The sequence below is a fragment of the Amborella trichopoda genome, chromosome 7, assembly GCF_054954075.1.
Source record: "Amborella trichopoda isolate Santa Cruz 75 chromosome 7, AtrichopodaSantaCruz75HAP2 v2.0, whole genome shotgun sequence".
Taxonomy (NCBI): Eukaryota; Viridiplantae; Streptophyta; class Magnoliopsida; order Amborellales; family Amborellaceae; genus Amborella; species Amborella trichopoda.
In genome coordinates this window covers 27,299,203-27,314,483 of record NC_142342.1, presented here as the reverse complement: position 1 = coordinate 27,314,483, position 15,281 = coordinate 27,299,203, and the positions used below count along the sequence as shown (strand labels likewise).

The 15,281-nt window shown below is 32.2% G+C and overlaps 2 protein-coding genes across 2 annotated transcripts; both read left to right on the top strand.

Annotated features, from left to right (window-relative positions):
- The first annotated feature begins 3,994 nt into the window (after nt 1–3,994).
- On the top strand, nt 3,995–5,577 carry LOC18432822 (Heavy metal transport/detoxification superfamily protein). The gene is made up of 3 exons (XM_006842923.4): nt 3,995–4,031; nt 4,236–4,314; nt 5,110–5,577. Exons 1-3 carry the CDS (start codon nt 4,002–4,004, stop codon nt 5,433–5,435), a joined length of 435 nt encoding a protein of 144 aa, XP_006842986.2. The 5' UTR covers nt 3,995–4,001; the 3' UTR covers nt 5,436–5,577.
- A 7,339-nt stretch (nt 5,578–12,916) lies between these two features.
- LOC18432821 (Copper transport protein family) lies at nt 12,917–14,380 on the top strand. Its single transcript, XM_006842922.4, has 3 exons — nt 12,917–13,393; nt 13,504–13,585; nt 14,012–14,380. The coding sequence occupies exons 1-3, from the start codon at nt 13,385–13,387 to the stop codon at nt 14,191–14,193; spliced, it is 273 nt and encodes a 90-aa protein (XP_006842985.1). The 5' UTR covers nt 12,917–13,384; the 3' UTR covers nt 14,194–14,380.
- Nucleotides 14,381–15,281: the final 901 nt, after the last annotated feature.

Sequence of the window (15,281 nt, the reverse complement as noted above, 5' to 3'; positions counted from 1 at the left end):
AAATCATTTTTTCCTTTTTTAACATTGTTCATCTAATGATAATAAAAGCATCTAAAAAAGTTGGAAAATAAAAAATATCTCTAAGGGCTAGATCGAAGCATCTTATCAAAATGGGCGACCTATGTTAATTGAGCTAAATTTTTTTTTCTGGTTTAGGTTTTCAAAATTTTATTGTTTTGTGATCATTCATTAGAATGAAAAGAATGTATATTTCAAATATTGGATCAAACAAATGGCCCTAACATTTTTTTTGAAGATGGTTGCATTCTATTACTATATAACTGTTACATGAAATCATTGCCCATATGTATATATATGGAAAAGTCTTCCCAATGTCTATAGGCGAAAATGAACAGTGATTTCTCCTATGCTCATCACCGTCCAAAGTTCATCGCACAGTCACGATTGCCCGGTAGTATTTCATTTTTCATTTTTTTTTTTTTTATAAATCAAAATGATTTGAAATTTGAAGTGTGTGTATATATTAGTGGGGCTTACCTAATAAAAATATGAAAAAAAATATTTCACAAATATAAATTAATCAAAATGCCCTTATAAATTTTCAAGGCATTTTGGTCAATTTAAATTTTAAAAATTATTATTTTTATTTTTATTAGAGTCACCTATTTCCGATGAACATACACTCCAAATTTTAGATTATTTTGATTTATAAAAAAAAAATGAAAATTGAACACTACCGGACAACTATGATCGTGCAATGAACTTTTGACGGTGATGAGCATAGGCAAAATCACTGTTTATTTTCGCTTATAGGCATTACGTAGTTTTCTTATATATATATATATATATATATATATATATATATATATATATATATATATATATATATATATATATATATATATATATATATATATATATATATATATATATATATATATATATATATATATATATATATATAGGCCGATTTGACGATCACGACTTTATTTCGTATTTTAACTTTCATTTGTTTTCTACAAATCCAAATCACTTTAAAATTTAGACATAGTTTTTACTAATCAAGGCTCACATAATAAAAATATTTTAAGCATAATTCGAAAAATATAAATTGACAAAAATACCCCGGAAACATTTCAAGGGTATTTTGGTCAATTTATATTTTTCGAATTATTTTTAAAATATTTTTATTAGATTCTAATTGTTTAATAATAGATGATCAAAATTTCAAGTGATTTTGATTTGTATAAAGCAAATAAAAATTCAAATACCAAATGAGGTCGTGACCATTGGATTGAGCCCAAATTTAATCTGGGCCATAGGCTGACACTGTAGTTATCAACCTATGGGTTGACATGATCTTTTTCTATATATATATATATATATATATATATATATATATATATATATATATATATAGCAATGATCCAATGTAACGGTTGTATCATAGTATAATGCAATGACACTTCTAGATAATCATGTTTGTGGTATTTGTATGACCTCAAATTTTGCACACGCACTCTCTTCATCTCAATAATCAATCCCCCCCCCCAAAAAAAAGTTCAATTTGAACGCTAGATATGGTCAAAATGAGTCCCCAAAAAAAACGAATCTAAACCATTCATTTTGTGAATTTTAAGATCTTAGCTTTTATGATCTCAAAATTATTTTTTTATTTCTTTAACATTGTTCATCTAATGATAATAAATCCATCCAAAAAAATTGGAAATAAAAAAAGCCTTCTAAGACCTAGATCTAAGCATTTTACCATAATGAACGGCTTATTTTAATTGGGCTAAAAAATACTTCTTAGGTTGGGCTTTCAAGATTTTCTTATTTTGTAATTGTTCATTAGAATGAAAAGAGTATATATTTCAAAATTTGGGTCAAACAAATGGATATAAGATGTTTTTTTAAGGTTGTTGCTTCATATTACTATACAACAATTGCCTGAAATCATTTATGGGTTGACAGTACCCTATTTGGATCGCCATATAGGAAATGCGGCTTTCTCTAGAGAGAGAGGTAGAAGCATCCCATGCATGAGAGGCAACATCTCCCTTTAGAGAGGAGAGAGCTTCATATGGAGAGAAACCCCTTAGGGGGCGTTTGTTTTTCTGAAATATTTCTTTTAGAAAAAAATCTTTCTAATTTTCCAAAAATTCCATGTTTGACACACAATTTCCATCTAAAAGTTTAGAAAATAGTCTTCCAACAAAGTTCCCATTCCTTAATTAAAACATAAAAGATTAAATTCTTGGAAGGGAGTTGGGGCGAGGGAGGGTAGGAATGTTTTTGTTGATCACTATTTACTATATATGATATAAATACATAATATTAGTATTATTAATATGATATAATAAATATTATAATATATATAATATATATTTATGATATTGCATATAATATTTATATTTATCATATTATATATAATATGTAAATATCTTATATTATATTATATATTATATGTTACATATAATATAAATTTACATTAATAACATATATAAAGTACATTATATTATATATTATATTATGTTATATATTTATATTTATATTGTTAATATATATCTTTAAGGAAACAAACACGCATATATATCTTTAAGGAAACAAACACGCCCTTAGAGAGAAGCGAGCTTCATGTTGAGAGAAACACTACGATGGTGCCTCCTTTAGATTGAGAAGTTGGTTTCTTAAAGAGAAACGGTTCTCCTGAAGATTTTGGGTAGTTTCCTCTTTTAGTTAGAGAAAATTTTGGTTACTCTCAAAGTTATCTTCCTGTATAATAGTTTAACTGTGAATAAAGATGTGTCTTTTCCTGGACAGTAGTTTAGCTGTGGAATAGAGTTGAGAGATCGACGAGTTGTACCTATTGGGAGAGTAGGTCTAAAAGGGTTTGTTCATCTGGGTTTTGTCGAGGGTTAAATAAGTAACTCTATGTCCCAAAATCTATGATGTAACTTTAATTGGTATAATAGATTTCAGTTTGCCGTGCCTGTGGATGTAGCCCTTTTGGGTGAATTACTTAAATATGTATACTCTTGTGGTGTGTGTGTTTTATGCTTTATTTATCATATTATATCTCGTACTCTTGTATTTTGTTTCTAATTGTATAATACCATGCTCTTGGTGGGATCCAATTTTTGGGATCTTGTTTCTGCATCTAATACGACGAACCATGTAAATTCTGGTGCTCACTTTTGTTGTTATTAATTTCATGCTTGATTTTTCTTGCTTGTTGCCGGCTCTATTTTTCTCGTATTATATTTACCAAAAATCAACCTGTCAGGTTTAGATCTTCTGCGCACAACAGGACTCTGGTATTTGGGATCCTTAGTTCCGCAAGCGAGGGTTCCCAAGAACCCCACAACATAAAAGTATTTAGGATCTGAAAATCTTTTTTTTCAAAGAATAATAACATCCAATGATTTTTAATTCCAAAATTTAAAAAGATAAAAGATCTCAAGGCAGAAAACACAGCGTATGCTCCCCTTTTTTCACATTGTTTTTCCTTATGCATTCTTCCAAGAGTGAGTTGTGGCTTGCAACAATGTCAAAAACATCATTTCACATTTCAAATTAAAGTTAAACATAGAAATAGATATTTTGAAAAATGGGAGAGAAATGGGATCCACTGTGGGTCACTGTATGAAGAAGAATGAAAAGAAAAGAATAAATAACTACTGGTGTAGACAGCTTTTTGTTGCTTTTTATGCATAAGAGGGAGCTTTTGGGCATCTTTATTTACATACGCTATAGACTATGCTCTTCTCTTTCTAGGAACTAAGAAGAAAAGTTGTCTCCTTGTCTGCTAAAAGTAGTTGTTTTTGCTTTGAGGAAAGTGATAAAAAAAGTTTATCTTCTTTCACAATTGCACGCCAAAGCCAATCCGCTTTTCTCATGAATCACCATGCGCTCCCCATTTTCCCTCCAATTTTCAATTTTTTTTAAAAAAAATTCCTAAAAGGAAATGATATTAATTGAATATTTGAAAATTTGAAAGTCTATATAATACCTCTCTCACTTATCCATCCATCTCTTGAATGCTTGGAGTTCAAGCTGGAAATATGTCGGTGAGTGTTTTCTTATTTTATAAAGACTTATGTTTAGGTTTATCTTCACTAATTAAGTAATATCTTATTAGTAAATATTGTGCTTAGCCTTAAATGTTCATATTTTGTATAATCGGATTGCACGATCGGAACATTTTAATGGAAAATAATTTTATTTTGTGGGTCATTTTCCGGCTAAAATTCTGGCAATTTTGTGGTGTTTAGGTGGTGGAAGTCTTGGTAAAAAACATGGATTGCTGCGGCTGCACCGCCAAGATAGAGAAAGCTCTCTTTAGACTCAAAGGTATACTATCACATGAGAGAGAGAGAGAGAGAGAGAGAGAGTAATGAGATCCCTAAATTTGTATTAGTCACTAGTAACCTCTACAATCTTAAAGGAGCTTATTAACTTAAACTTGCATATCTTTGCATCAATCATATAGTGCATTCCTCTCTACGCGTTCTTTCAAGGGTGATGTATACTATTGACGTAAGGTGCACCTCAAAACGATGCCGAAAATGTAGTTTCATGGCGCAAAGCCTTGTGATAATATAAACTATATTGTTGCCCCCAATTATAAATTTCAAGTTCTAGAAATGACTATGATCAAGCATATTTGCGATGACTTAAAAATCTTGAAAATGGACGGTCTAGATAATGTGTTAGAAGATAAATTATTTTTAGGTCTAAAAATCTTTTTTTTTATATTTATGAATCTTGACATTGAGATAATCGATTTGAGAGTTTTCTAACACGACCTTCTCTCCCCCCTCCCCCCTCTCTCTCTATCAATCACATAGTGCATTCCTCTTTCCTCATTATTTTATTAGGACTCCCTCTCTCTCTCTCTTTCAATATTTATCTCAATCTCTTTGGGCTCTTAAAATAATCGCCTATCAAATCTAATGCTTAGTAAATATACAACTCCAAAGCTTATCAAATATTCAATTGGAATGTTTATTAAATATTCAACTCAAGTTCAAATCCTTGATGTAAACCATGAAGACTTCAAATGATTAATATATAATTTTATTGAAATCCTTGATGTAAACCATGAAGAATTCAAAATGATTAATATATAGTTTATTTTTTTGTCAGGTGTTGAGGCAGTGGAAGTTGACATGGAGATGCACAAAGTAACAGTTCGAGGGTACTCCATTGAAGAGAAAAAAATTGTAAAGGCCATTAACAAAACAGGAAAGGTGGCTGAGCCATGGCCTTTTCCACAATATTCATCCCATGTTTCGTCTTTCTACAAATTCCCAAGTCATGTTGCTGAGCAGTACTACGATATTTCACAAGGCACGGCCGCGGCCCACACATTTTTCCATACCCCTGCGGCTTACTCTGTTGCCCTGGCTTCTGATGAGGCTGCGGCCTCACTTTTCAGCGATGAGAATCCGCACGCGTGCACCATCATGTAAAATAAATATAAATATATTCTAAAGTGATATTAGTGGCTCACATTTTCTCAAATATGATTATCTTGGAGGCCACTCATTTTCATAAAATTTGTGGTTTGCTTTTTTTTTTATATATATAATTTTCCTTTTGGTTTTTGTGTGATGAACACTGAATTTATATCTTTAATTTGATTGTTTGGTGTCCTTATGCTATTGTCACTTGCGGCCTATGAAATACTATGGAATGCTAATGTTTATTAATTCTGTAAAGACAATTTGCTAATGATTTTTCAACATATTATATGAAAAAAAATGAAGTAAATAAATAGGGCAATTGGTTGATTACGTAATAGTGCATACCTAAATAACTTATTATATTGGGAGTAGAGTTACATAAATGACAAAAAGTACAAAAAGTATAAGTTTAAATGGCAATTTAATTTGTGTATAAAACACTTACGAAGTGTTTCATGCTGCTTAGGACATTATGAAATAATTAAAATTAGGAAGAGAATATAAAAGGAATCGCGCATGCATGTGCAATGAAAGACAGTTGGAAAAGAAATTGGAATGGACATGAGAAAGGGGCCTTTTGATGGGAGTACATCATTTTTGTTAAAAGAAGGTCAAAGCAAAGGTAGGCAGCTTTCACCCCAAAAAGAAAAAAGAAAAAAAGGTCAAAAAAGAAAGAGGTGAAAACAAAGCATGGTTTAAATGGACTTAGGGGGAATACACCATGAAAATGGTGCAGGGCATGGGGCCAATTGGTGTGAAAAAGTGACATGGGACCAATTGGTGTAAAAAACTCCCAAAACCCCTAACCAAAAAAAAGTGACATCACCAAAAATAGCCCAATTCTCAAAAGACCCTCACTTAAACCCCAGATCTAGGAAACATTAGCATTCAATAGTATCTCAAAGGTCATAAGCGACAATAGCAAAAACACTCTAAAAGAACCCTAGAAAACCCTAACGAAAATCCTAGATCTAGGAAACCCTAGCCAATTCTCAACACATCCTAAACCCTAATTTTAGATTACAATTTTATTCAAATCCAAAAGCCCAATAACCATGCCCTAAGCATTCTTCAACAAAAGAGAAGGAGATCAACGTAAATAACCCACGGTCTGATACAAGCACCAACTCCAAGTCTTCAGGCTGGCCAAGCCAACCAGCCTGGCTACATTAAGTTTACTTTTTTTCTTTATTTTTCTTTAATTTTAGTTTAATTTAATTTAATTTCAGTTTCCTAGGGTTTGTGAGGTGGATTTTTAATTGATCTCAAGATAGCTTTAAGAAGAAACCAATCTTTGGAAACCGACATCTTTATGGACCATAATTTGATGGTGTTCTCTATCTATATTCAATTTTCAAAAGTTTAGACCAAACATTTGGGGAGGTTTCTCATAAAAGCTTGTAGGCCCCCCCAACAAGTTGTATTGCATAAGATCATCAGTGAAAGTCGTTTCCTTTTGTAACGGTCACAACATATAACGAGCGTTCTCGAACCTTGGAAAATATGCCGTGTGATGCACTAGCGGATGACAAGATTGCGTCCGCTGCTGCATGGGGTCCGAGATAATCTATCTTGCAATATTTAGTATCAATAAAATAAGAGTTTTTTTTTTTTTTTTCTTTTTTTTTTTTGGTTCAGACACCTTTTGTGTCTTTTTATTACCATTTGATGTTTATTTTTCCTAAAAATTACAAAGAACACCCATTCTACGCCGTTGTTTTTCTTACTTTGAGTTGCCCTCGTATGGAGCAATTACAATAGGGAAAAGTTTCTATACTTCCCCTACAACATAAAAGAACTATGCTTCCTTTACCATCCAGCCATCCAATTTTGATCAAGAGAGCCACTCACTGTTTGATCTTAGATCCGGCGTCTTAAAGTATTTTATTTTTAGTTTTTCTTATACAAATTGTATGAATATAAAATTTGACACTTGCCATCTTCTCATTGGGGCGTACCTATAAAAAATATTAAAAATAATTTTTTGATAAAATATAATGACCAAAATATCATTTAAAATGTTCAAAGGTATTTTGGTCATTTTATTTTATTAAAAATATTATTTTTATATTTTTCGCTAGTATGAATTTAATAGAAGATTGGACTTCCAAACTTTGGTGTTAAAATAGTTTATATATAAAATAAAATAAAATAAAATAGTGTAAAGACATGACATTGTGATTGTGACAATATTAATCCTCCATTTAGATTGGAAGGTTGGATTTGGAAAAATATATAAGTTTTATGCTATAGGGCCTATACAAATGGCCTAAAACCCACACGCGTTATGGCCGGAAAATTAAAGAAGAGGACGTACTCCTAGGGGAGTATAGTATAAGTATACTCCCTTGATAAAAAGAGTTTTTTTTTTAATTTAAAATTTTGAGAACCACTTAATAACCATTATTTTCAAAAGTCAAAATTTGAAATTTGAGTTTTCTAACACTTACATCTCCCCCTCTAAATATTGGGATAGGCCCTATTTAATTTTGAGACAATGTTGTTTTTTTTCAAGTGTGCTGAGGGCGCAATTAGAAAACCATTTTTTATTGAGGTTAATCTTTAGGTTGAAGAAGTTGTATCTCAAAATTTGGGTTACTTAAATTAATCTTGGGACAGTTTCACTTGAGGGAGTGAATGAATAATATACTCCCAAAGGACTATAATATCTTTTAATGGGGGCTGGGCATGAGGGTTTAAAGGGAAATAACCCATAAGACCGCTAAAGACGAACGTGTCGGGGCTGCTTTTTTGTTTAATTACCAAAGAAATTTATGCTCCCTTGGCAATAGACTGTTCATTTACTACCATATGTAAAACTACATCTATAATTAATTTTAGGAACCCAAATTTTGGAGATTAAACTTGGGTATAGAGCCTAGGCTCTAAACAATCAAATTAGAGCCTACTTTCAAATAATATCGAGAAATATAGTTTTAATACTGGAAATTTTTGTAATAGCCTTAAAATATATTTTCATATTTATTTATAAAGTTAAAGCTTAAAAAATAATGTAGATCGACATATCTATGAAAACTCGAAAATCTTGAAAATTGACGGTCCAAAAATGCATTACAAAATACATTATTTCCACAACTTGAAATCTATTTTTTTTCTCATGTCCATGCATCTTGACATCGCTATGATCAATTTGAAGATATTTGGGTATCAAAACCACGACTTCTAGTGAAAGTTTTGAGGTAGGTTCAAATTTGATTGTTTAGGGCCTCGGCTCTATATAAACTTTTCCCTATAACGTTTTCATGGATGAACCTCCATACAAAAAATTCCTAATTGCTACACATTTGAAAAAAATAATGTCTCAAGATTAACATAGACGGCCTAATTTTTAGAGGGTAAGATCTAAGTGTTAAAAAACCCAAATTTCAAATTTTAACATTTGAAAATGATCATTTAGTGATAATTAAGTAGATTCAAAATTTTAAATATAAATAACTTCTAAAGTAGGTATTTTTGCCGAAGGAGTAAACATACATTATACTCCCTCAGGAGTACGCCTCGTTCTTTAATTTATTCACAACGCATTTAACGAGCGTGTGCATGTTCATTAATTTAACCACAATGCATTTAAGGAGCGTGTGCCTCGTTCTTTAATTTAACCGCAACGCATTTAAGGAGAGTGTGGTTTATCACATGAAGGGTATTATTGCGGACACGAAGGGCAACTTACCAAAAAAAAAAAAAAAACAGTAATATGAAAAGAAAAGGTGTTCCTCATAATTTTAATAAAAAATAATATCAAATATAATAAAAACACACAAAAAGTGCCCGTACGTTAAATGCTGATAGAATACATATGCATTTAACTGAAGGATGTAGTTCATATAAGGCCTAAAAAATTAGTAAAGCCTCACCTAGAAACTTTGTTCGGAAACCTCATTAGGAAAATACCTTACGTGTAAAAAATCTTTGTGATAGCTTTAAAATCAATTTCTGTAATGGACTATGAAATTTGAAGCTAAAACAATAGTATAGATCTTGTGGATATGTGAACACTTGAAAATAGATGGTCCAGATAATGTATTATAATATATATTATTCTCAGGGTTTGAAGTCCTAATTTTTTTTCTCATTACCATAATGATTAAGGTTGAGATGATCGGTTTAAAGGTTTTTCAAAGCCGAAGCTGTAATTTTTAGTGAGTTTTGAAAAGAAGCTCTACTTTTTCTCGTAAGGTCTATGTCATTTTTAACTATTTTCTTACCTAAAAAAAAATGGGCTAGGTTAGCTTCTTTGGGTTTTCAAGCAAACAAAGGTTGGGATCTTAAGCTCTCTCACCTTTATGTGATCTTGTTGCAAACTAATGAACACTTATATCAGAGTGCCAAGCACCATAATAACTAGTGAAGATTAACATGCTAATCTAGTGCTTCTGATTTGGTGGTGGATAGCAAAAAAATGAACTTCAGTTGGAGGTGGAAATACACAACCACTTTAATTAAATCATGATCCCACGGCTTATTTATAGGGAAAACTAAAATGCGGCACAGTTAAAATGCAACCCGCTTCCAAAATTTACCTTAGAGATACATCTTAGAGTCGAAATATATTTTCACTTTAAATCCACGGCTTTGTAACTTAGAAAAATGTGCAGATTCGCTAAGAATTAAAATGAATAGTTCAAAAATAATAAAACAAGGCTATATTTACATCTTTAAGGATCAAAATACATTTTTCCATTTAGATTGAAGATTGTGGTGGTTGAGGTTATAAACCTGATAAAATTTAGGTCCAAAGTTTATCTTTAAGGTTGATTGCTGGAACCCCATTTCTTATGTATACCTATGCATTGTGAAAGAAAAATATATATTGCCATCAGGTCAATGTCGCATGTGTATATTGTAATTTATGTATTTTGGAAGGGCAAATACAATATCTTGTATTTATAGTTATACCTTCCTTTTACATGTATAATCATGCTCCTATATTTTCCTCTTTGGAAGGAACACATTTATTATGTAATGGCTCTATTGATAGGCTTATGATTGGATGAGGTTTGGCCCCAATTTAGATATATACACTGCTAAAAGCATGCTAGAAAATTTAGATACCATGCCAAAATCCTCATAATGGCATGTAAATTTATGTCACCCTTGAGAACTTGGTGCAGATTTGGTCGATCTAATGATTTGAAATTGAGAATCCAAAATGAATATGAAAAGATGAAACACTTTGAGGGCTTTAAAACCATTTTCTTGCTAACTTAGATAGTTTTCGATCTGGTTATTCTTCTAGTGATGTGCGAAGGGCAAGAGTATACAATTGCAGTCTTGTGAAAGAAAAATTGTTCCTTTCCTTTTTTGTGCAACTTCAATGAGATCCGACCATCATGCGGCCGGCTGGGTATGTCTATTCTTAATCGTAGGTAGGGAATCCCAATCCCCTGCTTACATAGAGAGAAGACTCATAGGTTTAAGAGAGAGAGAGAACCCTTTCCACCATTGCCTTGAAGCAGCTTAATATGGTCCTCTAGTGGAAAATATGTGGGCCCCATTGGAAATGATTGGGTGAAAAAAGTGGCAAAGCTAGAATGAACCGGAAGCCTACTGTAGAGCACTAGAGTATGTAAATAAAAAATTTAAATTTAAAAAAAACAAGGGAGAGAAAAATGAGTAGAGAAAGACAGCGTGAGAGAGCTTTGAGCCTGATCCAAGCATGTGCTCGGGCTGAGGGCCTGATCCAGGCATGTGCTCGGGCTAAGGGCACCTTGCGTCATCAAGTGTCCTTGCACAGCCATACACGTTAAACGCTTCACTTGTTCCAAAAAGACACCCACACTCTCATTTTCGTTTTAGGGATGAAAGGTATGAGACTGTCTACATATATAAACCACTTGATCCTTCCTCTCTTCAATGTGGGTTTAAAACCCACACCTTAAAACTTCGGAAAACTATATAAAATATAATGCTGTTTTGAAATAAAACCAATCGTTTTTCCATACCAAAAATACTAACATCATTCACCCACCACATACCCATGTTGAATCGTTAGAATATGTGATTAGGATCAAGTTTGGATTAGTTCGAATTAGTGATTTAGAAAAATATTAAAAATAAGTAATAAAATTAAAATTAAAATGGAAAAGTTTATGGGACGGGGATTTAGAAAAAGCATTAGACAAGTTTAAAAACAAAATTTTAAAAAGAAAAAGTATATAAGGGCATCTAAGGAATGAACCGGGTCAGGAACCATACCATCTTCGAACTTGTTCGGTCATAACGGATTCCTATCTAGATCTACAATCCACATAAAAAATTGACAAGTTTTAAAATAAGGGTTGATTTGTATAAGGCTGAGGCCATAAACAATCAAAGTAAAGTGCACCTTCAAATAATGTAGAAAAATGTTGTTTTAGTACTGAAAATATTTATGATGACCTCAAAATTTATCCTTATTTATAAAAATTAAAGCTTAAAAAATAAGTGTACATTGTGTAGGTCTACGAACTCTTGAAAATTAATGGCACAAATAATACATTATAAAATGCATTATTTTCAAGACTTAAAATCTATTTTTCACATGTCCATAAACCTTGAAGTCGAGATGATTGATTTTGAAAACTGTTGGAGATCAAAACAATCTTTTTTTTTTAGTTAATTTTTTAAGTGTATCCTAATTTGATTGTTTAGGTGCCTCCCCCTTATATTATGTTTTTCCTTAAAATAATTAAAAAAAAACAATAACGTGTCTTTCTCTTTTAAAAATAACCCCAATTATTGGTCTTGTCTTCCTTATTTTGGGCTATGTTTAATCTAAGAGCCGTAATAGGCCTGATAAGGAAAAAATTCTCTCTTGACAATCAAAATCTCTCTCTCTCTCTCTCTCTTATTCTGGATACGTGGCAGGCATATTTAGGAAGCGGCTGCTTTGGGGAAGAAGCTTCCGTAAGACCTAGGTTTTTTTTTTGTTTACTTTTTTGACAAATACATAATACCTAGGTTTTTACGAAAACAAATTGAAACCTCACCTAAAATTTTTATCCGGAAAATTAATTTCCGCAACAAAAATCTCCATCATGACTTTAAAATCAATTTTTAATACGGACATTCAAATTTGAAGGTAAAAAAAACAGTACAAATCTTGTGGATAAGTGAAAACCTATTTTTTAGGGTGAAATAAACAATGCAGATAACGTGATACAATAACCAATAATTTTAGAACTTAAAATCTTAATTTTTTTTACAACATAACGTTAATCTGAGATGATCAATGCAAAAGTTTTTCAATATTTGAATTACAATTTTTCTATAAATTTTAAAATGAGGCTTTATTTATTTGACAAGGCTGCCGCCCAAGCAAACCAAAGGGTCCACCCTCGGGCCTCTTTCTAAAGATTACGCCAGTTTGCAAGGACACGTCTCTAATTCCCCTTCTCTCTCTCTCTGTAGATTATCTCTCTCTCTAGATTTTCGTGCTCTGAAGGACGAGAAACACGAATAAATCACCGAAAGAAAAATAATAATGATGCCTAAAATAGATCACTCTCTATCCATTTATTTTCGACCTTTCTTTTTTCTTTTTTTTCGCCCTTTTTCAAGAGACATCTCCTCCCTACCATAGTCAATTTTTGCGGCTCTCTCGTTTTCTTCCATTTTTATTGATATATAAAAATCCATTTATTTTCGACCTTTCTTTTTTATTTTTTTTCGCCCTTTTTCAAGAGGCATCTCCTCCCTACCATAGTCAATTTTTGCGGCTCTCTCGTTTTCTTCCATTTTCATTGCGGCTCTCTCTCTCTCTCTCTCTCTCTCTGGTTTGCCATTTGAATGGATATATAAAACGCAGGAATTGGCTGCTCAAAAGCTTGCAAATTCCCCCCACGATTCTTCTTCTTTCCATTCCATTTTCCCATACATTTATAGGTTTTATTCATAATATCCCCTCCTTATTTCCCTTATTTGTCTTTAATTTCCCAAAAGCAAGCATTCATCAGATGGCCCAGGTATGGCAACAATTTAGATACTCAATTAGCAAAATTCATCCTTTTCCTCCCCCCCTCTCTCTCTCTCCGTGTTTCTGTTTTTTTGTTCCTAACTTTCTCTAATTTCTCAGCAAAAAGTGATATTCAAAATCACTGCAATGGTTGATGAAACGACAAAGAAGAAAGCCATGGAAGCAGTCGCTGAGGTTTACGGTAATTTCCCTGAAATTTCACGAAATTAAATCAGTGATAAGAGAGGGAAATTTTATTTTTTAGTTGATTTCACGAATTAAATTTGCCCTTCAAAATTTACCCCTCAAAATTTACCCCTTTAACTGGTTTTTCACTTTTTGGAATAGGAGAAAACCAGAGAAGAAGTAAAACAGGCTTCTTAATTTTACAAAAATATGCCTGAAATGGGCAAATTGGAAACATGAGGCAGTCTTTGTATTATTCACAAATTTCTTTCATTTTATCATAATATTTATCGTTTATTTTTCAAGAACTTAGCAACGATTTTCCATTAAAATCTCCATTTCTGTGTTGGTAGGGCCTATAATCAATCATGGGTTTTGCTAAATGGAATGAATTGTCATCTAATCGAAAGGTTTGAGAAAAAACTTCTAACTGTTTTTTTAGGGGTGGATTCAATTGCCGCTGATTTAAAGGACCAGAAAGTAACGGTAACTGGAGAAATGGATCCCATCACTGTCGCTAAGAAACTCAAAAAACTGGGGCATGTGGACATAGTATCAGTTGGACCTGCAAAAGAGGAGAAAAAGGATGAGAAAAAAGATGGAAAAAAAGATGAAAAGAAATAAAGGCATTGAAACTCAGGCATTGAAGCTGTGTTTCTTTTTTTTTTTGACCTTTTGACAGCCATTGTGGATTATGCCGGGTACGAAGAATCTGAGAATGGGGATTGGTGAGAATATGTTATGTAATTTACTTGTATTTTGTATTAAGTAATAATCTTGCTCCGATATGTCTGATGGACGGTTCAGATCATTGACTTTTTGTTCTATTTCAGTTTTATCGTAAGAGGTAAAAGAAAACAAAAAAAAAGTGACCTCGGACAAAGTTTTGAGGCTTTTTTTTTTTCCAGCAATTTATTTATGAAAAAGCATTTGTGAATCCGGGGTCACTTTAATATGGAGTTCCAGCGCCATAATATTAGCAAGTCAACGGATCAATTATATTTACTTTGATTATCGTGGATTTGAAAAAAACAATCTGGTTTTGAGATGGTCAATCTTGTAATATTTATTTTGACTATCCATTTCAAATGTTTATAAATTCTCCAGATCTACATTATATTTAGAGTTCTACGACTTCTCTAAAGTCGGATTTGATTTTTGAAGGAGCAGCCTTATTAAATTTATGAAAGGCGCATGGTTACCAAGACCTCTCATTTTTATCTACAAAAAGCATTAATTTTTTAAAATAAGAAAATGACAGTGTAGTCTCAAATCGATGCTTTCAGGCGCGTCGTTCTTCCCTTCAATCCTTTTTGTTCCTTTCTAAGAAATTAAGACTAGGAATGGAGGGTGGAATGTTAGGGTAAAGCGCTTAAACCAGTGACCAGTTGGGTCCCAACTCCATATAGCTTCAATTAGCCGTCTTGGTAGAACTCCTGTATCAACTTTTCCTGATTTGTCAAAAAATTCCTTTTCAAATCCCTTAGGGCGTGTTTGTTTTTAGAAGATGCGGAATAGATACGCCTATGGAACTTGTGGTATCGACTTTTTAATCTAAATTTTTTTTTTTTTGGTTGTACTAAGGTGTTACACAAAAATTTGGGGGTCCTAAAATTAATTCTAAGAGACAAAGTAAGTGGACTCTTGTGGGGGTATAATATCTTTTGGCTTGTTTTGAAGAGAGAGGACTATTTTTTTAGAGAGAGATGGTG